The sequence below is a fragment of the Idiotropiscis lumnitzeri genome, chromosome 3 (assembly GCF_059441095.1).
Source record: "Idiotropiscis lumnitzeri isolate Australia: NSW breed Sydney's pygmy pipehorse chromosome 3, RoL_Ilum_1.0, whole genome shotgun sequence".
Lineage (NCBI taxonomy): Eukaryota > Metazoa > Chordata > Actinopteri > Syngnathiformes > Syngnathidae > Idiotropiscis > Idiotropiscis lumnitzeri.
In genome coordinates, this window is record NC_142393.1 from 21,393,800 (window position 1) to 21,421,592 (window position 27,793).

Genomic DNA, 27,793 nt, shown 5'->3' on the forward strand with positions numbered 1-27,793 from the left:
CTGGATCTGATCGTCAGGGAGTTCAAAGCCATGATGTCCTTTATTTCTCAGCTCAACGGTGGAGCAAAAGGCAATTCCGTGTAGGCAAATCCATTCTTCAGATAAACCCGAGTTCGGGTCTGTCGAATGAAAGATTTCGATATGTAAGCTTTTAGTTACAACTTGATCGGGTTTGTTGTTGAATTCTTCAAACCCTGTTGTCGATCTCTGTTTAAGTAGGAGAGGAGTGAGACTTCCATATTATATCTGTTGAAGTTCCTACATTATTGAGCTTCTCATGCACATTCCTGATGGCCTCAGCAGCACCTAAGCTCACATTCATCTGAAAAATCCGCCCAGCTCATAGTGGCTGCAATAAACCACATTTTGGCGTTTGTGTTTCTCTAACTTTGCACTTGTTATCTTTGTCATTCACATTGCTTCTTTTTTTTGTACATGGCGTTAGAGGTTGACGAAAACCCTGTCCCTGATAATATTAGTGGACAACCTCCATACATATTAAATATATGTGCTGAGGGGCTTTATGTTTGATATATCCCTTTCTCACAAGTGCTGTATAGCTGTAATATCGATGATTCTGGGGAAGTCGGTCACGGCCAGGTTCTTGAGGATTTCATTTCCTGGCGTGATGAGTCCTTCCTTCGACTCAATAATTTCTAAGACGGAAGAGGTTGCTATCGATTTTAGACGCTCGCTCGTCACTGGTCCATCCATTTACTACTGCTTATCCGGGGCCAAGTCGTGGGGGCAGCAGCTTTGGCAGGGAAGCCCCAAATACGTCAAAGTGACAGAATTGGTACTTCTTAACACGACTTCCCTCTCACCAGCCACTTCCAAGGTGTTCCCTTGCCAGCTCGGAGACAAAACCTCCATGGTACAGCCACACAATTTTAGATTGCTCCAATCAAATATCACAGTGCCATCATTCAACATGTATCCTTTTCTCTTCTATTTCTGTAAAAAGTCTGAATGTGTGTGTCAATTAAAATGTAAAAAAAAAATTGCACTTGGTGAGCGGGTATTTCTACGATACTTCCTTTATGAGTTACATACACTTGCAAAATAAATCTCATTGCATTGTTTTAGATCATTTGAACTGTATAGTAAAATACAATACAATTGTATTCACAAGTAACCTTTGCCAATGTTGATGCAAAGGTTGGATGGATGCACATCTCCTAAACATTTCGTATCCCAACAATCTAAGTACATCAAGGTCATCTCGATTGGACAGGATACAAAAGGAAAATTTCTGCGCACAAACAATGAAAGAGGACCCCAAGGGGCCCTTGCCTAGCACCTCATTACTTAAAGCAGGTGTGCCTCATGATGCTGATGATGAATGGCGCTCATGGTGTCGATGAGGGTTGGAAGCAGCATCCCGATTGGCTGTTTTGATGCTGAGGGAGAGAGAGCGGAAAAGAGCGAGCAAGAAAGCTCGAGCTTCATTCCTCTGTAGTAGAGCCTCATTCTCTGCAGTGCACGTTGTGCGTCACCGCACAGCGCGATCATTCCAACAGCAACTGTCTGTGTGAGCGTGTGTGCCTGTTTATTTTATTTTATTTTATTTATTTTCATTTGAACTTGGCTTCCCACCCAAGTTTCTCCCATCCTTGACTTGGATACCCCAAAGGACGACGGCGTCAGGTGCGAGCTCAGTCGGCGGAGAGAATGTCCCTGCAGGAGGCAAACGTGAACGCGTCGGAGGCGTCCGGCTGCGTGGAGCTGTGGAATATCAGCGTGGAAGTGACCGGTTTCAACATGAGCTGCACAAACAGATCCGCCGCCCCCAAACCCACTAACAGACCCAAAGGTAAAAATTATATGTAGAATCATAATACAAGGGACTTGTTCTTTATACCGCTACTCCTTTACTCCTAACATCCACGATTGTCGTCACTGGACTCTGCAACCGTGGAATTGAACTAAAAGTTGTCTTTATTTAAAAAAAAAAAAAAAAAAAAGAACTCCCTCCCCTGTTAATGTTGCCTCTGAATTCTTGTTCTCTCTGTTTTATTAGTTGGTGCAGAAATTAAATTATTGGGATTAATTATTCACGCTCATCTGAACGTACGTAGCGAATTAAAGTGACATAGACTGCAAACGAGCCTTCAAAAAACGATAACTTCTAACTGTAGAGTTTAGTTTTTCACCAAATAATTTGCAAAGCATCTATCTATCTATCTATCTATCTATCCACACCCCCAAGGGGACACATACTGACCTGAAAAACAAAAAAAAAAGCATATTACAATTATACAAGTCATTATTACCGCCATTATGACCAACATTAAAATACCCCAGACCACAATGTTCATCTACCACACGGTTGTAGTATGAAATATTTGTAACATTATCCAGTTTGAACACTGGCACTAAACTTAAAAATGCTCAAATTAATGTGGGTGTTTTGGGATTGGGGGTTAAATTGCTCATTACATTAAAACATGGGATACTCCAAAGTTTGAAAAACCTACAAAAACAGATTAAATGCAATTATTGGAATTTAAGTTATACAGCGTAACAGTAGTTCGGCAGTGAGTCTTTCATGTCCTCCCCAGGGGGTGTCCAGGTGCCACTCGTGGTACTTGAACTCCTTTGAGAATCACAGGAATCATTTCTTTGAAATTTAAATTGTAGTTTATTTATAATTAAATCAATACAAACATATGTTCATGTAAATACCATAAATTAAATTACAGTACCCCCACCGCTTCCAATCCCTGGTTCATGGGCCTGCTATTATGCAGAATTATTTTTAGTACCGTTAGAAACACCGTTTTGGTCCAACTGTTGTTTAGAAGTTTGTTATCTGAGGAATATAAAATGTTACACTGTACAATCAATTAAAAAAAAATAAGTGCCGTAATTTCCATACAAACATACATAAGCAGTATTTAAATAGGATATAACTGTCATGACCCGTGTCTGCCACGTCAGTGTTTTTGTTATTATTTTCTTCCCTCCTTCCTGCCATGTGCCTTTTGTTATTGTTTTCATCACCTCCCTGCCATGTGCCTTTGTTATTGTTTTCGTTCTCACCAGCTACGCACCTGTTCCTAGTCATCATCACGCACCTGTTCCTAGTCATCATCACGCACCTGCTTCCCATCTGCTCCCCTAAGTACCCGGACTATTTAAACCTTCCAGACCGACAACGCAGTGTCGGGTCATTACCCTGTTTGCCTCCTGTTGCCACGTCACCTCGGACTCTCACGACTTGCGCTTCGCTCCCGTTGTTGCACTTGTCTTCGTTCCCTGTCCGCCTGGCTCGTTCCCGTCCCGTGTTTGGTCCTTGTCATCGTCCAGTTAGTCTCGTTCAGTTGCCTGTGTTGTTTCTTTGCCCACGCCCCGTTGTTCGTCCCCACCAAGCTCCACAATAAATCTCCTTAAAGCTTCACCTACCCCTGCTTCCTCGCTTCTTGGGTCCACCTCCTCATCGCCGCAAGGCGACTCCTGACAGAATGACCCGACCTCGAAAAAAGGACCCAGCGAGGGGCTCGCGGCGGCGTCATGGACACCGCCGCACGGACCCCCCCCACCAACCCGCCGATCAGCTCAGCGCCACGTCTGCCACGCTACCCGCTTCCCCAGATTACGAGGACTTGTTCGAAAAGACCGCCTACCTTTTGGACTCCCGCCGCGCTGAGTTGGGCGCACGACTGGCCCAGATAGCGGAGCAGGTGGCCTCGATCGCGGAGAAGGGCGCCGCCGCGGTACCACCCCGGGAGACTATCATGGAGCTGACAGCTCAGATGGTGGAGCTGGAGGTCAAGATGGTGGAGAGCATGAGGCTGGCACAGCTGGCCGACCGACAGCTGGCTGAAAGGCGTCCCGCTTCCACGTCATCTGCCGCAACCCGCGTCGCCTCCACGTCCGTAGCAGCAACCCACGTCGCCTCCACGTCAGCTGCAGCAACCCATGCAGCCCCCACGTCAGCTGCACCGACCGTGCAGCCTCCGGTGCCTGCCCCTCACCAGCCTGCCGACCAGCCCCGTACCTCGTCTTCCTTTCACGGTAACGCCCTCGTCTTCCTTCCCGACCTTCCTCCACACTGTACCATTGATTCCGATTACGACGACAATTTTGATCACCAGGCCAATTCACCCACTCACGCTTTAGTTGATAATGATTTAGCAGATGATTCTGAGCACTATGCCCCGCACGTTTTTGTCGACTCGGATCACGAGTACGATGCAGACCACATCTACGCCTTGTTAGACGCTCAGCGCCACCCGGACACAGTTAGTACCAGTCACTTTTTCCCCCCCGAACCATTCCTGACACCTTTTTCGTTTGAGTCTTCCAAGACCACCTCCCAATCCACCTCGCGCACTTCACGTCCCAAATCACGTAGATCACGGCCACGTCGTTCCCCTCGTTCACCATCGGTTTTAGCACCTGCTCACGTTCTCCTGGCACCCCCTAGCTCGCGTTCACCAGCCCCTGTAACCTTGGTCCCGCGTGTTCCCCATTCCCCTGATTCCCTATGGCGGCAGGCTGATAGGGATCAGGGCCCCCGGTTCGGCTGTGCCCGGACCGACTGCTGCATCCGGCCCTCTGTCGCCCCCCCGCCAGCTACTGAACTTTGTCCCGGCTCCTCTCCAGCCGCAGCGTCCCATCCCGGCTCTCTGCCAGCTGCTGAACCCCGTCTCAGCTCCCCGCTAGCTGCTGAGCCCCGTTCCGGTTCCTCCCCAGCTGCCGAGCCCCTTCCCGGCTCCCCGCCAGCTGCTGAGCCCCTTCCCGGCTCCCCGCCAGCTGCCGAGCCCCTTCCCGGCTCCCCGCCAGCTGCCGAGCCCCTTCCCGGCTCCCCGCCAGCTGCCGAGCCCCGTTCCGGTTCCCCGCCAGCTGCCGCGCCCCGTGCCGGCTCCCCGCCAGCAGATGAGTCCCGTTCCGGCTCCCCGCCAGATGATAAGCCCCGTCCCGGTTCCCCCCGAGCTGCTGGGGCCTGTTCTGGCCTCCCGAGAGCTGCTGACCCCCGCTCCGGCGCCTCGCCAGCGCTTCAAGTTCCTGTTCCGGCGGAGCACGTCCTGCGTCCGCCACAAGTCCCTGTTCCGTCGGAGCACGCCCTGCGTCCGCCACCAGTCCCTGTTCCGGCGGAGCACGCCATGCGTCCGCCACAAGTCCCAGTTCTGGCGGAGCACGTTCGGCGTCCGCCACAAGTCCCTGGTCCGGCGGAGCACGTCCTGCGTCCGCCACCAGTCCCTGGTCCGGCGGAGCACGTCCTGCGTCCGCCACCAGTCCCTGTTCCGGCGGAGCACGTCCTGCGTCCGCCACAAGTCCCTGTTCCGGCGGAGCACGTCCTGCGTCCGCCACAAGTCCCTATCCCGGCGGAGCACGTCCTGCGTCCGCCACAAGTCCCTGTTCCGGCGGAGCACGTCCTGCGTCCGCCACAAGTCCCTGTTCCGGCGGAGCACGCCCTGCGTCCGCCACCAGTCCCTGTTCCGGCGGAGCACGCCATGCGTCCGCCACAAGTCCCAGTTCTGGCGGAGCACGTTCGGCGTCCGCCACAAGTCCCTGGTCCGGCGGAGCACGCCCTGCGTCCGCCACCAGTCCCTGTTCCGGCGGAGCACGTCCTGCGTCCGCCACAAGTCCCTGTTCCGGCGGAGCACGTCCTGCGTCCGCCACAAGTCCCTATCCCGGCGGAGCACGTCCTGCGTCCGCCACAAGTCCCTATCCCGGCGGAGCACGCCCTGTGTCCGCCATCAGTCCCTGTTCCTGCGGAGCACGCCATGCGTCCGCCACAAGTCCCTGTTCTGGCGGAGCACGTTCTGTGTCCGCCACAAGTCCCTGTTCCGGCGGAGCACGTCCTGCGTCCGCCACCAGTCCCTGTCCCGGCGGAGCACGCCCTGTGTCCGCCATCAGTCCCTGTCCCGGCGGAGCACGCCCTGTGTCCGCCATCAGTCCCTGTTCCGGCGGAGCACGTCCTGCGTCCGCCGCAAGTCCCTGTTCCGGCGGAGCACTCCATGCGTCCGCCCCAAGTCCCTGTTCCGGCGGAGCACGCCATGCCTCCGCCACAAGTCCCTGTTCCGGCGGAGCACGTCCTGCCTCCGCCACAAGTCCCTGTTCCGGCGGAGCACGCCATGCGTCCGCCACAAGTCCCTATCCCGGCGGAGCACGTTCTGCGTCCGCCCCCAGTCCCTGTTCCGGCGGAGCAGGCCCCGCGTCCGCCACAAGTCCCAGTTCTGGCGGAGCACACCTTGCGTCCGTCACAAGTCCCTGTCGCGGCGGAGCACGCCCTGCGTCCGCTACCAGTCCCGGTCCCCGCTGCGCCCGGCCCGCCGCGGCTCCAAGTCCCGTTCTCGGCGGCGTCCGATGAACCGCCGTCGCCTCTCGCCTCTGGCCCTGCGGTGCCAGATGAACCACCGCCACTTCTCGCCTCCGTGTCGGCGGCGTCCGACGATCCACTACCGCTCCAGATTCCTGCCTCAGCGGTGGACGATGACCAGCCGCCGCCTGCCGCCCTTGCCTCGGCGGCATCCGACGAACCGCCGCCGCTCCACGTTCCTGTCTCAGCGGGGTTGGAGGACCAGCCGCCGTGCCACGTTCCGGTCTCGGCGGGGTTCGAGGACCAGCCGCCACTCCACGTTCCTGTCTCGGCGGGGTTCGAGGACCAGCCGCCGCTCCACGTTCCTGTCCCGGCGGGGTGCGATGACCTGCCGCCGCTCCACGTTCCTGTCTCAGCGGGGTTGGAGGACCAGCCGCCGGGCCACGTTCCGGTCTCGGCGGGGTTCGAGGACCAGCCGCCGCTCCACGTTCCTGTCTCGGCGGGGTTCGAGGACCAGCCGCCGCTCCACGTTCCTGTCTCGGCGGGGTTCGAGGACCAGCCGCCGCTCCACGTTCCTGTCCCGCGGGCACTCGACGATCATCCGCCGCTCCAAGTTCCCGTCCCGCCGGCGTTCGACGACCAGCCACAGCTCCACGTTCCTGCTTCGGCGGGGCTCGACGACCTGCCGCCGCTCCACGTTCCTGTCTCGGCGGGGTTCGACGACCAGCCGCCGCTCCACGTTCCTGACTCGGCAGGGCTGGACGACCAGCCGCCGCTCCACGTTCCGGTCTCGGGTGCGCCCGGACGTCCGCCTGAGTGTTCACGGGTGGACTTGTTGATCGGGCCTCCCGGACGCCCGCCTGAATGGCCCCGTCGGGACTCGCTGGTCTGGCCCCCTGGACATCCGCCAGACTGGCCTAGTTCGCGGGCCTTAGTCCCGCCTCCCGGACGTCCGCCCGAATGGCCCCGTCGGGACTCGCTGGTCTGGCCCCCTGGACATCCGCCAGACCAGCCTAGTTCGCGGGCCTTGGTCCCGCCTCCCGGACGTCCGCCCGAATGGCCCCGTCGGGGCTCGCTGGTCTGGCCCCCTGGACATCCGCCAGACCGGCCTAGTTCGCGGGCCTTGGTCCCACCTACCGGCCCCCTTCCGCCCACCCTCGTTCTTGGACTTGGTTTCATTTTTGACTGTTTTCGTTTGGGACGTCTGGAAGCCGTCCCTTGAGGGGGGGGTACTGTCATGACCCGTGTCTGCCACGTCAGTGTTTTTGTTATTATTTTCTTCCCTCCTTCCTGCCATGTGCCTTTTGTTATTGTTTTCATCACCTCCCTGCCATGTGCCTTTGTTATTGTTTTCGTTCTCACCAGCTACGCACCTGTTCCTAGTCATCATCACGCACCTGTTCCTAGTCATCATCACGCACCTGCTTCCCATCTGCTCCCCTAAGTACCCGGACTATTTAAACCTTCCAGACCGACAACGCAGTGTCGGGTCATTACCCTGTTTGCCTCCTGTTGCCACGTCACCTCGGACTCTCACGACTTGCGCTTCGCTCCCGTTGTTGCACTTGTCTTCGTTCCCTGTCCGCCTGGCTCGTTCCCGTCCCGTGTTTGGTCCTTGTCATCGTCCAGTTAGTCTCGTTCAGTTGCCTGTGTTGTTTCTTTGCCCACGCCCCGTTGTTCGTCCCCACCAAGCTCCACAATAAATCTCCTTAAAGCTTCACCTTCCCCTGCTTCCTCGCTTCTTGGGTCCACCTCCTCATCGCCGCAAGGCGACTCCTGACAATAACAGTATTGCGGGTTTCACTATATCCTGGGGGCTGGAATGTACCCACGTGATGGAGGGGTTACTGTATTTAAAATGAATAAATTTTTAAGTCTTCAATTTGAGAGAAAGAATAGTTACAGCAATGCAACAAATATGACGCGTAATAAATGCATGGTGGACTGGATTAAAGAATGAGTGGGCTGCAGGTGGTCCGCAAGCCATAGTTTGCCCACCACTAGTGCGGCACAAAGATGAATTTATTGAATATGTCATGCATTCTTGCCAGAAAGCCAAACTTGAGAATTCAAGCTCATTTAATTCTTTTTTATAATGAAGGAGAAAATGGGACAATTTTTACCTCTCTCAGTGTCCTATTGATCTTGCTTTGGCCATCTCGTCATAATCATGCAATCGAGACTCAAACTTGGCTCTCCGACTCAACAATTCACAGAAAGGCCGTGGGGGTCGAGACATAAGATTTACACCGTTTATTTCACAACCACAGCTGTAAATTATTCATAGAATTCACTCTGATTTGCACATATACTGTAGTAGTCTCTATAGAGGCAGACGGCCAAATGCCATCTTTGTGGATTGTCCACTTGTTGAAAATGAAATCAATTATTATTGCTAATCACTGCTGCCACCAAGCAGAGCTTTGCTGCGGAACGGCAACGTGAATGTTTTAAACATTAAGCAGCCTTTTGGCATGACTTGGCAGTGATGCGATTCGCTTCAGAAAATCAGCTCAATCGTTGGGTCTGTATCACGTCGAGTGCATCTTCAATGCACAATAGCCCGACTTGACTTTCTACTTGTGCAGGAGTCAGAGTTGGGGAAAAATATGTGAGAACATTTTATTTATGTGGCACCTTTCCAAGATGCATGCTACATACTGACTGAAAGTAAAAAAAGGTGACAATGAGGAATATTGCTAACTTGGCGAAATAAGTCATCTGTAATTTAAAATGATTGGAAAGGTCGGAAAAAGCCTTCAGATCCCTTTTTTCTTTTTTTTTTTTTTCTTTAAATCAAGTGATTGGAAAGGCAATGGGCAGGTGCACGTGGCACTTGGTAACCTGAGCTGTTTCACTGGGAGGAGGTGTTCTGCTTGGCGATGGAGGATTTTTAATTGGGTTCTGCAAGAAGCGGGGAGCTGGTGAACAATTTGTGAACAGCTGTGGTATGAGGCTATGGATTTCCCATCTTGGAGTTGAAGAAAGGGAATCGTCCTGGAGAGTTAATTACTAAGCGTTAATTGTCTTTACGCTTAAACTTGTCGGAGCTAATGGCATAATCAGGCGAGGTGCTGTGGTGCTTTAAAATATGATTAATTCGTTCTGCTTCTTACTCAAATGTTTTCTCATTGAAAAGAATGCAAATGCCATTCTTCTGTTCCATCAAAAACATGTTTTGATTTTTAACAAGGAAAATATCCCTTTATTATATTGTATTGTTAAAAAACACGGCAATGCAATATAATGTAAAGAATGAAACTGTTTTTTGCCACATTTTCTACTATTAAACTACTGCACTTTCGGGTATGTGCACCCTGGCCGCATGTGGCCAGTAAAATATTGACAGGCGTACATGAAAAGTTTCACAACGGACTCGGTAAGCTGAAGAAATGTTAATCGTTTTTCACAAAAGGTAAAGAATATCTATGAGTATTTTTTTTGGGGTGATGCTAATTGTGGTCAAATACATGTGGTTGGGGCCACATCAATGTAGGATAGCAAGCTTATTTTGAATACACCACGTGCAATTCTGTTAATAACAGGAAACTTTAGCGTGTTGTGAAGTGTTTTCACTGCCGAAAAGTCAAAGCAAAAATTTTAAATAAAAATCACCCAAATGATGGCTTGTATTTAACAACGTATCCTCCTATGGGATGGTCACATACCACAATGTACACTTTCAGAAATACTCATCTCCAGTATGCCATTATGTGTGAATATTCTGAGACAAATGAAAATGTCCGATATTCTTGCAATCGCTTACCGATCCAAAACGTAATGTGTCATTTCCTGAAATGTATTTCATTTTGGTTTTATGGCCGTAATGTGCTCATGGTGGAGACAGTTTACGTGAACATTGTGGCTCTTTAAGCTTACATTTGCTGTTGGGAAGCATCGTGGACGCGGAATTTACTCAATATGTAATTGTCCAGAAAAGCTGCAGTGCTGTAATTCAGCCTCCGCTTGTCTCTCCAATGCCCCCCTTTAAATAGATGTGTGCTCACGCCTCCAGTACATGTTTCTTGCGTCCTACTGTTTCCTAGTTAACAGCGACTCAAAATTCTCACCTGCTGACAAATCACAGAAATTGATAAAGGAATGATTAACAAACCCTCCCGATGAGGCCTTGTAACTAATTGAATATGTGCTGAGCTTGGCGTTAACGTCACCAATGGCTCTCTGAAACATCGAAGGATGTCCACACAATGGGGGATCAATGCATGCCCCTCATGGGACTGCACTGGAGAAGAACTACGTGATTGAATTGAATACTGCTGTATCAGGAAGTTGCCTTACAGAAATGAGTGCGGCTCGCACATTGAGTGCTGTCACAGGTCTCATTTGCCTGCACTTAATGAGAACCTGCAAGGCAGTGCCGTGCTAAGAGGGCAGAGCTTTGTATGTGTAGAATTAAAAAAGATTTCTTCGAAAATAGCCGCCTGTTTCGAAAGGGCTGCTAAAACTGCAATCGTCCAATTTGTGTTGCGGGAAAATTGGCATGTTGATGGGCCAAACGGACAACTTAACCGTTCTGGTTCTTGTTATTTTTATTTCCTCCTCAAATTTGAGACGCAAGTGCTTTATGGTGGTTGTGAATACAACTTTTGACAACAAGCAGCAGATAGAACACACACGGTGGAGCAGCACTTGTCGACTGTTAATATAATACTCACAGGCTTTCTTTATCAGCTGCAAAGAAAGACTATTGCTGCAGATTACTAAGGAACAGGCCAACTATGAGCAGTACAGCAGTTTCCTCTTATACTGCCCCCTGGTGGGCAAGGAGCTGCACAACATCCATTGAATTAAAACGAAACGCTTTTTCTTTACATTCTATTTCAGTTTTTCTGAAGTTGAACATTTTATAGTGCCCTTTGTCTTTAAAACTATCAGACTCTTGCTCCACCCCATTTCAAAATGGTGCTCAAAGGTTGTCTGGGGGATTGCGAGTTGGGTGTGACAAACCGCAATTGACATTTTTTTTTATACTACGGCAGGCTAAATAAACTAACCAAATGTTGAAAATGGAGAGCAAGATTTTTGCAAAGGCAACTATTCCAACTCTGACTCATTACAGAGGTGTGCACGGGTGTGGGTTAAATGCAAGGTCAGAAACATTTTAAAAGGACGAAGACGGAGGCGATTATTTATTTATTTATTTATTTATTTATTTGTTTGGTTTTTTTGTTTCTTTTTTTAAGCATCACAGTGTATTGAATTATTGGCATGCGAAAAATGGATTTATCTCACATTGAAGCAAAATGTTATGTACTACTTGGCCATATAAAACAATTGAAATTCATACCAGAAAACTATTAGAGCTTTTTAAACAGCGGTTAGTCTTTTTTAGCACAATATGTTGAAGCTTAAAATTGAGTGAGTACTGTGTCATAATTGGACAAAGCTGTCAGTTAGGGCAATAAGTACAGACATATTGCATCGGTGGCCTTGTCGATTATTACTGCTCATTACCAGACAATCTTTGTGGAAGGTTATTTGACCCAGTCAATCATGCTTGGCAGTCTGCTATGAAGTGTCTCATCGTAGCGCAACGATAAAACCAAACGACACGAGGTGCTGAAACTTTAATGACACCGCCCGCACCCCCCGTGAGGCAGCAGAATTATGGCGCAGCCGGCCATGATCCTCAGTCAGACATGAAGCGCATTTATAAACTTTGCTCCAATGTTTCATGTCAACACTTTAGAATGTGTCTTATGTACAAGCAACATTTATAAATGTGGCACACAGTTGTCAGGCTTGAGGGAGTCGATGCAAACAAAGTGGGTAGACTAGCAAGGCCCAGGGGGAGCTCGCAGAGTGCTGGTGCGCAATAAAGATCAGCTAATTTTTCAATGCACACCATCACAAGAACGAGTCCTACTTGGGTGACATCTGTGTGGCAGCACGTCTTTTTATTTTTATTTATTTATTTTTTTTCTCATCACTGCCAATTTGGTGGTCACACGCAGGCAAAGCAATACTTTCATTTTCTTAACTTTTTTTCTGTGAGGTTTGATGATTTATTCATCTATGAATTTAAGACCTCCAGCATGGACAACGTCAGCGCGATCTGATTTGGATCATTCGTGTGACGACATGATTATTTTTCTTTTGCACATTTTCTTACCTTGTCGAGTACATTGGACACCAGCTATTTGCGGGGGATGAGCAATATGTTGGCCCAGTCAAGAGATGTTCATTATAATTGCATGGGGGTGGGGGGCTCTTGGGGTTATTCAGCTAATAACCTTTTTACACACTCCCAAAACACAAAAATCTATACAGGAAAAGCAAATACGCAAGTGTGGAACCGACGATATGCAGGGTCCAGTGTTGGGTTAAACCAGTGGTCTCAAACTCGCGGCCCGCGGGCCATTTGCGGCCCGCGGGATGATAGTTTGCGGCCCCCCGCCTTATTAGGAAAGTTTAATGTTCGTGCGGCCCACGAATTTGATATGACTGGCACTTAACACTGTAAAGTGCCAGTCTGTAGTTATAAAGCTTTAATTACAGTGTAATTAAAGCTTTATAACTACAGAAGTAGGCCTATTCATCCCAGAACTATGGTTTATGCTTAGGATCTCTGCTATTTGACAAGATTTTGATTTGATTGACAGGAGACCCATGCGCGAACAGGATGTGCAGTCTGACGGAGCTTTGCATCAGCACTAGCACAGACGGGACTAATTATAAAATGTAGGATTACCTGATCACAGTGGATAAAATTGAACCGCGGATTATTGTTGGGCACATCTTCAGCTTTAAAACGAGGGTAGGATTGTAATTTTTTCTCTGTGTCTTAGTAGGGGTTTGATTGATGAATGTTCCACTCATGTTCAGGACAATTCATGTTCAGAAGAAGATTAAAGAACTGTTAATACAGACATTTGACTCATTATTATTATTATTATTATTATTTATTACTGATTAATTTTCTTATTAATTCCTTATTTATTTTCTTATTAATTCCTTATTTATTTTTAAATCTTATTTTGTGTTAAAAAATAAAAATAAAGACATTTGAGAAGATTAGATTTTTTAAATTCTTTTCTTGTGGAAAACCTGATGCGGCCCAGCCTCACCCAGAGTCTGCCTCTAGTGGCCCCCAGGTAAATTTAGTTTGAGACCCCTGGGTTAAACTGTATCGACAAAGCAATGGGTAATGAAGCTGCTAATGTATGCATTGTTGCTATTTATGCTAACAGGTAAGTCGAGTTGACTAATATTTTAAAATGACTGCAGTAGAGAAGCTTCGATAGCAGTGATGCAGTGTTGTATTACACCGACCAAGCTCGTAACGCCATTCTCTCGTGAAATCGTTTGACCCGTTTTGAAATAAAATTTTTGAAGGTAAATGACTCTATTGTAAAATGTTTAATGGAATGCGTTCATGCAGAAAATGTCCCTTTTGGGGCGGCATGGCTCAGTGGGAGAGATGTCATCTATCAACCCCGAGGTTGTCGGTTCAATCCCTGGCCGATGTGTCCTTGAGCAATAAACTGGCATTGTTTTTTTTTTCTCTTTGTTCCCCTCATGACTTAAACAACAGTGGAACTAAAAATCACTCAATAGAAATTTTGTCTCAAGAAAATCAACAAAGCAACGGCTTGTAAGTTGGGGCACTTGGAAGCACACGGAACTACAAATGAACGCTGATGGTGAATTTTTGCCTCTCATTTGGAAAACTGTTGGCAAACAACTGTTGTTGTGCCCATTGTTCTTGTCCCGCCCCCAGTCACCAAAATGATCTTGTCCGTCCCTCTGCAGTAAGGTGCACAAACCCCGGTCCTTGAGGGCACCTATCCTGCATGTTTCCCATCCCTCCCTGCTGCAACACACCTGATCTAAATAACCAGATCTCCAGAAGCTTGATAATGATCCTAATCATTTAAATCAGGTGTGCTGCAGCTGGGAGCCATGGAAGCCCTCGAGGACCGGAGTTGATGAATCCTGCACTTCAGTGTCCTCTATCTCAAACCAGCCAGTAGAGCTTTGGTTCTGTTTGAGGTTTCTTCAAGGAAACACGAGTTTCCTTTCCTGCATCACCAAGTTCATGCTCATGAACAATTTTGGTTAAGGAATTTCATCAAATATCGGGACGTGTGTGTGTGGGGGTGTGTGTGTGTGTGTGTGTGTGTGTACGCCTAATTTGGAAAAGGCACGGTGGGAATATTTGCATGATGGTTAATAAACACAAGTGCCAAATCTAAAAGACGGTTAATGCTTAATCATCATTGGCCAGGATGCAATGCCGGCTGACTTGGCGTGCCAAAATGTGTCTCGAGGCTTTGCCGCAGACCTTGCGACTTGTGCCTCGTCACCATCGTTAATCAGAGTGCGCAGTCAGCGCCACGCTCGGCCGTTCTCGACCTCGTCCTGTCACATGCTCTCACTCTCAAACGGACTGGCAGTGACAGGCTGGGGCGAGCGAGAGGAGAGCCCCGAAAATGATCAACGACAAAACGCTCTGAGCTTGCGTTTTAGCATCTTTTGGGGAAAACCCCGTGTACAAATATTGACGGCGGATATTTAATTTCAATCTCCCCTTTCCAGTTTGACAAATGCTTCCTAGAGCAGTATGCTAAACCTTGCTTGTTGCTTCATCTTCAACCTGGCAAATATTGACATGAAGACACTAATCTGTTTATTTTGTGACTTAAGTCTTCAATGTAGATCTTTCCGTCCTCTTTGCTCGATTTTCTTCATTTTCGAGCATGGCATGCGTCATATGGAAGGCGTCGGCATTTTTGTCAGTTGAAATTAATGTTCCAATTACCTTCTGACATTTTATTCCGTCTTCATCTGTTCTCTGTGGGCCCGAGTGTGAGAAATAATTCTGATGAATGACTACTTTGTAATTGAGTGCGCAGTCTATCGTGGCTGCGGTTTGTGCTTTCTTTTAAATGGAATGGAAATAAGATGTTGTAAATCACATTTGTGCTTGCGGTCTCTCCGCAGAGATGGACGCACTGCGCATTGTGCTCTACACGCTCATCTTCCTCCTCAGCGTGTTTGGCAACCTGCTCATCATCGTCGTCCTGATTCTCAACAAGCGCATGAGGACGGTCACCAACTCCTTCCTGCTGTCGCTTGCGATCAGCGATCTGATGATGGCCATCTTCTGCATGCCCTTCACGCTCATCCCCAATATCCTGGAGGACTTTATCTTCGGGGCCGCCATGTGCAAGACGGTCGCCTACTTCATGGGTGAGAACGCTGATTTCTGACCTAGCGACGGACTGCTGATTAGGACGACAATAAAAAAATTTAAAAAAATAGCTAATCAGCTATTTGATTTTTTTTTTTTTTTTTAAGTGAGGGGGCGGGGGCTTAAGTCTCTTCAAGCACAGCTTTGTAGCATTGGGGTTTTCCACTTGTAGTCTAGCATACGTAAGTAATGCACCAATGCAGGTTGATTCTTTCCTCAGTTGTTACATTTTTGCTATCATGAATGCCCAAAGCATTTGAAATTTCTACCTTCTAAACGGGGAGCAGCTTCTTTGCAAAGCTGGAAACAGCGGAGCCATTACTGTAATCGGCAATTTCACCAAATGGCTCCTTAAACCATTTGTTCAAGCGAGCGTCAATTAGAACGTGAATTTTGTAATTGCTTGCATACATGTAGTCGGGACTCTTGGGTGCCTGCTTGTGAAAATTATGAAACCAATTATTTTGTAATCATATTTCTCATAAATCAAGGCGTTCAGTTTTGTCGATGTTTGGCATTGTCTTCTGTGTTGCTACTCGCACGGATCTCATATCGAGTGGATTCCTGTAATTCATGTACTTGTGCTGATCGCACCAGAACCATAAAAGTGGATCATCGTTGCACTTATGTAAACCATACAGAACTTCTAGATCTTTTCACAAATGAAATTGAGTCTAAATGTCATTTATTTTTGGGTGTCTTCTTACTGGCAAAATGAGGCGTCCTCCTGTGGCTGACAGCCCATCAGAAAATGTGCTGCAGCTTTAGAATCCCCTCTGACATCTACTTGACGTCTAACAAGAGCCCGTCTCTCAAAAATGCTTCACTCAACTCGTCGAAGGATAACCATCGAGTGCCCAGACGATCACGCGTCTTGGCAATGGGCTGTCTGCCATTCCACCAAAGTTGAGCAGGAATCCTTGTGAGGCTTTTAGTCGGGGTGACGCATAACGGATGGTTGGCTGCAATCCTTTGACAACTTGGATCGAGCGTTTCGTCGTTGATTTTCGCTTGCCACAGCCAATCTACTGAGATTAAGTCATGAAAACCTGGCTGACATTCCCAGCTGGGTGCTTGCATTCTTTCATCAATATACAGCGAAGAGACATAATTACAGCCCCTTCCAACACAGCCACAACTTTAATCTTAATTTATTTGGCTTATCACTAAACTCAGAGCGCTGCAACCCAGCCTCATTAAGTAATGAGGTGAAAAACCTCATGTGGGGCTATTTATGTAAATTACCTGAATACTTTATAAGTTGTTAACATTTGGAAGAGCTTGCCTAGACACAGATAGTATTTGTATAAGCATTCTAAAAATACATTTATTTACGGGGGCATTGAAGCTCTTGCCGGGTCTAACCACTTTACTGATTCAATGTCATGATGTCATTGTATCGGAGTGAAAATTCACAAATTGACACCAAACAATTGACACCAGTGCAAGACTTGAAACAGGATGTTCTCGGAAGTGTCCGCTAAAATTCCGAGATATCAGTCGCGTGCAACAAACGTTGGGTCAGGAAGAGTCACAAAAGTTGAAGTTGATGTCCTTTGAAATTCATTAGTTAATTTTTGGATCAAACACATGGTGAATTTTGCCAACAGAACAGCAAGTTGGACACTGGACAGATGTTATTAAAAGTTTTAGAGAAGGTTCAATTAAGTTCAACTTGATGTTGAAATTTCACCCAAAAAGCTGACTTTTGTTGAGACTTGGGTAATTTTCTACTTGACTTGAATCGAGAAGAATCCCCTTGAGTAGTTTTTGATCACCATGCCTTTTCAGTTCTCTGTAGTTTGATTGCTTACCATTTAAACATAAAAAAAAGCTCCCGAAAATACAGAGTAATCAAAACTATTGGGTAACGATTTGATTTATTTTCTTAGATTTCATAGCGATCGTCTGAAAGTTGCGTGATCGTCCCGAATTTTCAAGGACATGATAGTTGGATAGTTGAAAACAGTGACAAGTGCTCTCATTTTTATTTATTTATTTTTTCATTTTCCGTAAATCTTAGTCAGCGAACCCATATAGCCTTTAGCAGATTACGTTTCTCGACTCTAATATATCAATGAGCCTTGTGCCCTCGCATCCATCCATTGACTCTTGGACGGAGCTTAATAATCACGTGAATCATCGCCCCACTACTCTGCTAGTGGCAGTTATTAGCTAAATTTAGCATTTGCTGTGAGTGCGTTGTCTTGAATCAAGTTTATGACGCCGTGTCGTGCGGTTCCTGCTGCTGGTGTGTTGCAATTAGCAGTCAACGTTGAGGCTCAGTCTCACTTTCCCCCCAAAGCTACCTTTTGCATAATGGATTTTGGTCTTTGGCGCTTTCCAATGAGCCGGCGCAGAACTGCTTTGCAAGGACAGCCGTTGAGTGAAGTCATTCATGTTTTAGAGCCTCATCGGGTATGAGCCGAGTTAATTTTGCATAGTTTAGGGGAAATGGATACGCGCACGAGATGCGCAAGGTGCGAAGAAAACCTTCACTGCAACTGTTGAGCAGTCTGCTGTGAAAATTACTTTGCATTCTGTTTTTCGCCCGAACGACTAAATGATTGATGATAGAACCCAGGCAATGCTCCCTGGGTGAGAAATGATCTCACCAGTGCTTTCGATGTCCTCGAGCAATTAGTTCTGGAGCAGAGCTCACCTTGCATGGAAATGTTATTATCCAATAATAAACTATAGCCAAAAATGGAGGCGTGTCCAAAGAACAATTTGACTGAATCTGGGTTAATCCTTAAATCGAGACGCACAATCGACAGTTTGGAACTTTTGAGGTGTTTGGCAACTGTCCACCGTGAAATGAATTCACTCGCGCCTTTCCCATTAGATGGCACTAAACTTGTGAGTCAGTGCGCCATTTGCGCTTGTCTGGCACACCTAATCGAAATCAGCGAGATCCCAGCCCTGCAAGAAGTGCGCGATCCCTCATGAAGTGAGAAAATAAGATCAACGCTGCAACACATTTTAAGAAAATAAAAATTTACTCTTGCTGGGCATACTGTAGTAAAACCGGAACTGCTCGATTGCTGACTATAACGTATCCTGCTAGGCATAATCGTGTTTATGGTTAGTCGTGTAATATAAAAAAATTAATGATTGCTATGGCAATTTTTTTCTTTTGTGCATCTATTCAATTTTTGGTCCTGCCAAGGTGCAGGTGTGCTCTATTGTAACAATTAGCCAGGATAAGACTCAGACCTTTCAAGGTCAAGTGTCGAGATGCCTTCATCAAGAATACGATATTTTTGAGAGTGGGTTTCGGGTTTAATTTCTTTTTCATTATGACCACCTCCGTTATGGGACAGTGGTCCCTTAAAGATCTCCAAAGTGCAATATGCCTTTATTGGCTTTTTCAGTGACAGGCAATCCTGCTGAACACAAGACCTTGATTTTTTATTTTTTTATTATTAATCTGTGGCAGACTGCACGCACAAAGAAAATCAGGAATTTAATAATTTTGGTCGTACGGTCTGTAGTTTGCTCAGATGATCTCAATGCACAGTCCCATACGTTATGTCCCACAATCGATCTCACAATAAAGTCCTCAGAGGCAGAATTCTCATCATCACGCGGTCTCACAAAAACAAATAACAGTCTTCCGAGTATATGCGCCGATGTTTCCGAGGATGAGCGGCGGTGGGAGCGTTGTAAAATGGCAATGTTGGCAAGGTAAGATTTGCTTTGGAAAAAACTTCTTGGCATCTGGGGAACACACTTTTATGACGTTTACAGTTTGTTAAATTTACTTCCTTGTTTGTCAGTCAGGGTGCTTCTTTGAGTGCCTGCATTCCGTTCACATCACTTGAATGGAGTCAAATAATTCAATAACTCCCGTTTAAGAGTCAGCCTGACCTGTTTCGGACCCTATTAGCCGGACAAATCCACACTTAACACACAAGAGAGACGGATAATCTTATAAGATATCGGCGGGTTGAGGTCCTTGGTCAGGAAGGGGCAAAAAAAAAAAAAAAAAAAAAAAAAAAGCAATGAGTTGATCTTGATGGCCCATAGATTAGCACTAAAACTCTAAAATTGATCCATGTGGTCGTGCGGCTCACAAATGTTTTCTGTGACAGCAAAAACATGATTTCAGCTCAGGATGCATGATGAATGATCAAAGTTCAACGATAAGGCGTGACTGCTTATTTCCTGCGCTCTCCTGGAGTGTGGGGGGGGGGGGGGGGGGGGGGGGGTTATTCATGTTATTTATCACATGCTGCCTCCTGGCTAGGAAGTGACTTGCAGCTTGTGCCTTCATCTGAATGCATGACGGCTCACAGTTAGCCCTGTGGGAATAGTCTTGCTAAACTACAAAGGGCGACGGGCAGCTTCAGTCTTGGTTGATGATTTGAAGGTACCACTGAATAGTCAGGAAAGCATGAGTGTCTTTGAATGATTTTTTTTTTGACCATTTGAACGTTGAACGTATGAGACAAGTCAAGTGGTGATGCGGCTTGCCAGGATTTTTGAGTTTGTGTTTATGGTGTGACTTGTTTGCTTCCTGTAGGGCTCTCCGTCAGCATTTCCACCTTCAGCCTGGTGGCGATTGCCATCGAGCGATACAGTGCCATCTGCAACCCTCTGAAGTCCAGAGCGTGGCAGACGCGATCCCACGCATACCGCGTTATCGCCGCCACGTGGGTGCTCTCGCTGCTCATCATGATTCCCTATCCGGTGTTCAGCATCATCAAGACTTTCCCCAAGGCCAACGGTACCGTTGGCCACATGTGTCGCCTCACCTGGCCCAGTCACCACGCGGAGCAAAGCTGGTATGTATGCGTGTGTTTCATTTTTAGCTCACCACAAAACCTGGTCAATGAAAAGATAACAAAACGATTGAATAGATTTTAATCAACAAGGTTGCTTAAAATGAAAAGAAGTGTCAGCCCGGATTGAGAATTAATTAACCATAGCATGAAATAGAGTTATGAGTCGAATATGATGACATCCAAGAGAAAAGCGCCCAATTGCTGTCTCGGCAGGATCAATTTTTAATTGCTCAGCGTCTGCAAAGCAATCCGTCCACCTGACATGTTGCCTAAAGGTCTTTAAAAGGCAGCACACGTCGATGGAGACGGAGAAAATATTCTCCAGCAGGGGCTGGTTCAAATAGAGGAGTCATAATGTGCTGTGGGTGTGGGGGAGAATATTACAGCAGATTGAAAAGGGCTCGCTTAAATGAAGGCTGTGAGAGGCTTCAGATCAAGAAGGAGCAGCATCGAGTCAAGTCCGAGGGCTTCGTGAACTTGGGCATTCACTTTCAGTTTCGCTCACCAAGGCCTCCAACGTTATCTGAGCCTGCTTTGAAGTCAGATTAAAGCTTTGCTCACCAATGGTTCCCCAATTTGGTGCCAACGATTCTGCGCTGTCGCCGCCAGTTTGACCTCCTTTATCCATTCAGTCGAACATTCTGGAAACAATGCGAGACATCTACCGGGGTTTAGGCCCTTTTTCAAACGACCAGCTGACACCAGACTGAAGGCCTCTGTTCTTTCAAAAGGGGTGTGATGTGTTCAAAGGGTGGCCCAGGAAGTCATTACAATATCAGAGGTTGGACTAAACCTTGATTCATAGAATTATTTTAATCAAAAGGACACTTCTTTTTTTCCCCCCTCACAGGAAATCATATAATCATTTATTTCATCAATTGTTGGATGAAGGGTGTTTTTGAAAAGGATGAAATGGTTTCACCGACATTGAAAGCAGAACCGAAGCTTTTAATGTCCTCATGTTCATTGTTACCATAGTATGAATGTTGAATTTATATTTCCGAAGCCGACTTGGAGCTGTTTGTGTGCAGTGTCCAGTCTGTAATGCACGATGTGTAATGTTCACATGCCTTCAATGTTCACAAAGTGGCGAGAAACAAGACTAGTGACGTATCATGACCTTATTGCAGTCACTGAGGTGAGAGAAAAAGGTTCAAAACAATTTGTGCTTCAAGTGCAAACCTGTCACTTGCTCATTTTTCACAGATGGGAGAGAAGACATTGTTCCGTTTTCAGAAATAGGCAGCTCCCAGAAGATTTTAGAGCGAAGACATTCCAGAGAGACAACAATTTGTAGCCTGTATAAACAATTAATCGGGCCACAACTTCCAGTTTCCTCTGTACTGATCCCCAAGAAAACGACAACACAGCTTCCACATCTTTGTCCATTCATTTCTGTGCTTGCCTGAGAGCCTTCACTTTATAAAACAATGCAAAAATGTTCAATCATATTAAATAAAATATTCATCCAATAAAATGTTGTTTAGCACCTATAGAAGACAAAATTTTCAGTTCCATGATTTCCAAATTGAAACCAGTCTATGGTCATTGTCACAATATTTGAGTTGCCTCAAAAATTATGGGCAGAATTATTATTGTATAAGTCCTCTTTCGCAAGCGTCTCTGCACCGTCACCAAATCAATCGTGACTGTATTCTGTATCTCCCTCCCCCTCCGCTGTTTTCCAGGTATGTGCTTCTGTTGTTCATTCTGTTCTTCATTCCTGGAGTGGTGATGGCCGTAGCCTACGGGCTAATCTCCAGAGAGCTTTACCGGGGCATGCGCTTTGAAATGAAGCAGAATGAAGCCGAGACCACTGGTGAGATCCGAACTGCAAACAAAAATGTCACCTTCCTCAGGACTCGTCGATTTGATGTTTCACATGCCATAGATGTTGTTGCATGGTACATCGACAAAGAAAAAGAAACAACTTTGCTTCATATGCTAATGTATTTGCCTTAGGCAGAGAATTATTTATCCGCTATCCTCCGGTTCTGCACCGGATTCCAAAATATCCTTGCACTTCACTTTTCATCCCTGCATAGTACGATTCAAAAGCTTTGAATATGAATGTGCACGCTACTTAAACAGTCCCTTGAGGTGAAGTGAGACTACGGTGCAGTTCATTGTTGTGCCCTCGCTGTACTGGAATCGTTTTTAATTGGACTTTAGAGTATATGTGCTACCTGGAATGCCCTTGCATGTGGGAACGGACAGTCAATTTTAGCCATTTGAGCGGCAGTAGAACAGTTAAAAACACGATAAGCTGACATTTACTGCCATTGACGGCTAAAGACGTCAAATATCCATTTTTTTTTTAACTTGGCTGGTGGTGAATGAGTTAAGAATGAAATGAGAAAACGGCATTATAAAAGTGGTTATAGCCAAAATTCAAATGAAAATGCGTGTTTTCAGGAGTGATGACTCTATTATTTCTTGATTGAGCAACTTATTTTAAATTGAAATTAATTTTATTTTGAAGTATTGTAGCCTGTGGTTTTCAATTCACTTCTGTTAAAAAATGTGAAGTTTTTAGTCTGACAAATGTTTATCCTATTTGGCCTCTGACCTAAAGTGGCCACCTGTGTGAGTTTGACATCCTTGCTCTAGTAGATGTTTAAATCTATTTTATTTCTAGGGGCACTAGCAAATTGATGTACATAAAAAGAAAAGAAAACGTTATAATTAAAATGGTAAAATAGTATAGTAATAAATTCCAATTATTTTCCAATTAAAACATATTTGAGCTCCCTTTCCCTTGACATTTCCCATTTTTTGAGGTGCAGACTTAAATTTCTTCCTCCCTTCCATGTTGCACAGTGCGCATGCTGTGCAAAGCCATTTCGTAGATGAGAGGAGCAAAAGACCAGCGCAAGGATGCCAGGATCATAGAAGTCTCTGGCTGGGCTGCTGAAATTGTAATCTTGCCATCACAGCGTGTTTGACGTCACTCAAGTTTGCAACAAGCTGAGTTTGAATGCTAACAAACAACTGCGCTTGGCTGATAGGTCGTCCGTTGGAGAATAACGCGCCTACAGAAGGAATGGTTAGATTCTCCTTGCCCATTTAGTCCTCTTTACTTGACATTTCCTTATTGCCGATTGCTCTCGCTCTCACTCACTCGGAATGCTTTCCCTGCAGAGTGGTTCTTGCCAGCCGCCTCCTTATTGGGTTTATCACCGTAGACTATCAGCAAAAGTCCAATAGTGTCAGTTTTTCTCCGCTCGGTAAAATACCAGAGCCAAAATGCTACAATAGTGCGAACAGCCCAGCATGACGCAAATAAAATAGGTGGGAAAGTAACAAAGCTGTTGGAAACAGGCTGCCGATGAAGGCGCTGGCAAAGAATGACACGGCCCAAAACAGGTTAGCAATGCGTGAAACACACATGATGAAGGAGAGGCAGGGGAGAACCTATTGTGGGTGAGGCAAAAATAGGTGTGGGCAAACTACATCCCGGAGGCCACATGCGGCCCGTGAAATGTTTTAATCCGGCCTGCCGAACTTGAAATAAATTAAACGAATGAACCTTATTTTCTAAATACTATGGTTTTTCAAAGACATATATAATGTTGTAATGCTTTAGTTCACTTTCATTAAAAATTAAATGTAATTTTTTTTCTCCGGTGAGGTTACCAAAACATCCATCCATCTGCTCCTGGTCCGGCCCCTCTGTCAAATTTTAGAACTCATTGTGGCTCGCCGATCAAAAAGTTTGCCCACCCCTGGTGTAAAACACACATTATACTCCGAAATAAACAAATCAATGAACCAGCCCCACAAAGTTGGATGTTGCACCACTCAGTGTTGAGATCTGCACTCAGACACGTCAAACCTGTCCTCCACAGAGCTGAGAAACGGCACGATTGCAGAGTCACATGACGAGGACGATGACGACGGTTGCTACGTTCAGGTTCCGCAAAAGTCCTCCACCATGGAGCTCCCGACCCTCCCTGCCTCGTCGTCGTCGTCATCCGCCGCCGCTGCTGCGTCCACGCCGCCCAAGACTGAGCGTGCTCGCAGCAACACCTCCAACGCCAAGTTACAGGCCAAAAAGCGAGTCATCCGGATGCTGCTGGTGATTGTGGCGCTCTTCTTCGTCTGCTGGATGCCGCTGTACTCGGCCAACACCTGGAAGGCTTTTGACTTGAAGGCGGCCTCCAAGGCCCTCTCGGGGATCCCCATTTCCTTCATCCACCTGCTGTCATACACCTCCGCCTGCGTCAACCCCGTCATCTACTGCTTCATGAACACCCGCTTCCGTAAGGCCCTGCTGTCCACCTTTGCCCGTTGCTGTCGCAACCGTCTCTGTCGCAAGTGTTGCCCGTCCCTTCTGGAGGCGAGAGAAGACGGCACCACCGGATATTCCATGGCGGCGACGATGGCAACTTCGGTGTCAAAGTACAGCTACGCCACCGTTGGCTCCACGCCCACCTGATTCATATTCATGCATCGAATCGTCTGCTGAGCAGTTTTTTTTGTCTGTTACTCATTCTCAGAGCATGTTGTAGAATGTTAGACTGAATGCGCCTGTTCAATCGGCAGCGTTTGCTTCGTCATCCTGAAGAAAAGTGCCTAACTTTTTTTTTTATGGATTATTACACTAAATCGTTCTCCTAGAAACGCCAAAATGGATATACTGAGCGCCCTCCCCGCAATGCAGCTCTTGTTTGCTATTATCGCTTTTGCTGTACTGTATCTTGTCGCAGGCACTGTGTAGCGTTGTCCCTTGGACTATGGGCAAAAGGAAGACTACACTGGACTGGTTGCCTGTCAATGGGAATTGATCCATCACCAGCTGTACAAAAGTCGTCCATGTAAACAGCTGATTTGCCAACAGCCTTTTGTGTATCTGAATACTCAAGTTTTGTTCCTCTGCATGCTTGTACGGGGTGTCAGTAAGGTCTGGACACATTGGTAAAAATACAACTTTGAACGTCTTCCATCATTTGCAATTCAAATGTTAATGCGTTGAATTGAATTTGATGCAATACATTCCCATTGCCTTAAATTTCGGTGCATTCACTTTATTCGTTAAGTGAGCTAATTTAAATAAATATTAACCTTTGAGTCAATGTCTATTCTTCCTTTTGCCAAAGCCATGCTCAATCTATGGAGGGGAAAATTATTTGAATTAAATGAAAAATAACAAATTATCCTATGAGTTCAGACTTTACCGCCACCCTGTATATTAATGTCTGCAAATATGAAACCCAACTCACAGCAATTTTGCCTTATTACCTCAGATTGTTTTGAAACGAGCTGCATTCTTGTTGTTCCCTAACTAAACTGAATTTCTAATATTCTTCAAAGTGTAGTCCGCCTGAGAAATGCCGCATAATTATGCTTCCATGCAGAACTGCTTTGGTCAGCTGGATTAGCTTTTGGGGCTATTTTCTATTTTTTGGCCACTGTCCTTGAATTTGCCTAAGCGCAAAGATATTTCTTTGCCGCATAATGTTGGGACGTTATATAATGGAACGTTCCTAAGTAAAAATCCGAATCCAAGTAAAAGCATCAGGCCGTAAATAGTCAAGTGGTCGTTGTACAAGACATTTAATGCCTTTATTCAGAGCATGGTCATATCCCGCACGCATTCTTTATTTCATTAAAAATACTTTCGGATAAGGTCATGCTGCAAATTTTTCTCAATTGACGGCAAACTTTAATCCTGATCTCAGAGGCGCTTTTTAATTCACCACACTCTTAATCCCTAAAGGTGAAATTTGACTGGCACCCTGCCGTGCACAGGATTTGTTGCACATGACATAGAAAAATCACACATGCAGCCATGCAAGGAGAGTTGTCTGAGTAAAACGTGAACGATTTCATGGGACTCAAACCATGCCCATCCATCCCAAAGACAAATATTTACGCCTGCCTTTTAGCCCTGCAACAACACAAAACTGTCTCAATTGACAACATCCATTTTCTACACAAGGCAGACTGAAGTGGTGAGACTGACTCTTGCAACTGTCACTGTGTGGGCATGGTACCCATGCTGCTTGCGTGGAAGTCCGCAAATGAACCACTGCACCATCCGTGACCTTATTAAGCTCTGTGGAGCAACACAAACCCGTCCGTCATAACCTCCAGACGGGAAACATCAAAATGATGGATCGCCTGGGGAGCACATTTGGGATTGATTGCCAGCTCCCAAAATTTGAGAAAATGAAATTTAAAGCAATTTGTTCTGTATCGATGCAAGTTTGGAAACGGACTCGAAGCAGTTCATTATTCAAAAGTTTGAAATCGTGGAAATGCAAAAATATTCATACAGCAATCAATAGTGTCAATTAGAAGTTGTCTATTATTCATAATGACTTGCTGAAATTAGTCAAATTGCTTTCAGTTTTTTTGCTCAGTTTGTCCACATGAAACATCCGTCATCTGTTGTGGAATTGCGCCGTGGCTCGTGTTTGCGTCTTATAAACATCTTGTGAAAAACTAAACTTGATTTGGGTACAGAAGAGAAGGGAGGGGTTTTGGACCTCATATTTATTAAGATGGAATATTTGTTTATCTATGTCTATGGTAACCAAAGCTTTCATTTATTTTTATTTATAAGAATGTGCTCCATCTGGTGCCTGCTTGTGCCATGTTGCAGTCGTGTACAGTGTCGCTGTTTAATGTGAACATGATCTGTTGTAAATATTTGTGGGCTTATTGATGTTAATCACGTTTAATGTGTTGACTTTTTCCCACGGTTTATGCTCTTGTCTTATTTACAGTTATTTAATGGAATAAAAATGGGGAGATATACATGCGTATGTGTATATGCTGTATAAAAACAGAGCAGTGGAGTTTATTTTATTTTTTTTAAATGTAAAACTTTTTTTTTTTTTTTTTACGTAAAAATGTTCCCAGGTGTTATTAAAAATGCATTACTCAAATATCCCAAATATGCCATTGCTATTACAATATCTTTCTTTGCCTCTCTGTAATTGGTCCGTTCTGTGTTGGGCAGTATGATGTCAATTAAACACTGTTATGTCACAATGTGGCAGAATTCAGAACGACAGGCGGATAACATTTACTCGTGTCATTGAATACTTGGTCAAATAATCATATACAAACATTTAAACGAATATTTGCCATAACATGTCCAATTAGATGACATTGTGGTTTCACTTGGAATCCTCAAGAGACATTGGCTACACAACACACTAAAATCCATACTAAGCCTCAAATGGAATGGCTGCCATAGCAACAGTGAGTGATGCATCATTAATCAGATGTGTTCGACTTGAAAAGTCGGGGGAAGCATTTTTATTTTTTATTGTTATCCCTCAAGAAAAATTTCTTACCACAATTGAAAGGCAGTGCCTTTTTATTAACCCCGTTATTTTTTATTTTTTTTCAAAATTAGCACCAGGAACAGATTAGATTGGTGATTCACACTTGATTTAAATTGGCTTTTGAATGAGACAATGTCGTCATTGTCACACTAAAGCGCGCCATTGTAATCGTTTACTTAACACCGCTTTTAAATTAAAACGGATAGCAGCGTTGTTATTTTGGATG

General features: G+C 45.9%; 1 protein-coding gene across 1 annotated transcript; it reads left to right on the forward strand.

Annotated features, from left to right (window-relative positions):
• The first annotated feature begins 1,360 nt into the window (after nucleotides 1-1,360).
• LOC148340343 (cholecystokinin receptor-like) lies at nucleotides 1,361-27,285 on the forward strand. Its single transcript, XM_088292034.1, has 5 exons — nucleotides 1,361-1,813; nucleotides 15,233-15,481; nucleotides 20,008-20,269; nucleotides 21,958-22,088; nucleotides 24,118-27,285. The coding sequence occupies exons 1-5, from the start codon at nucleotides 1,672-1,674 to the stop codon at nucleotides 24,705-24,707; spliced, it is 1,374 nt and encodes a 457-aa protein (XP_088148160.1). The 5' UTR covers nucleotides 1,361-1,671; the 3' UTR covers nucleotides 24,708-27,285.
• Nucleotides 27,286-27,793: the final 508 nt, after the last annotated feature.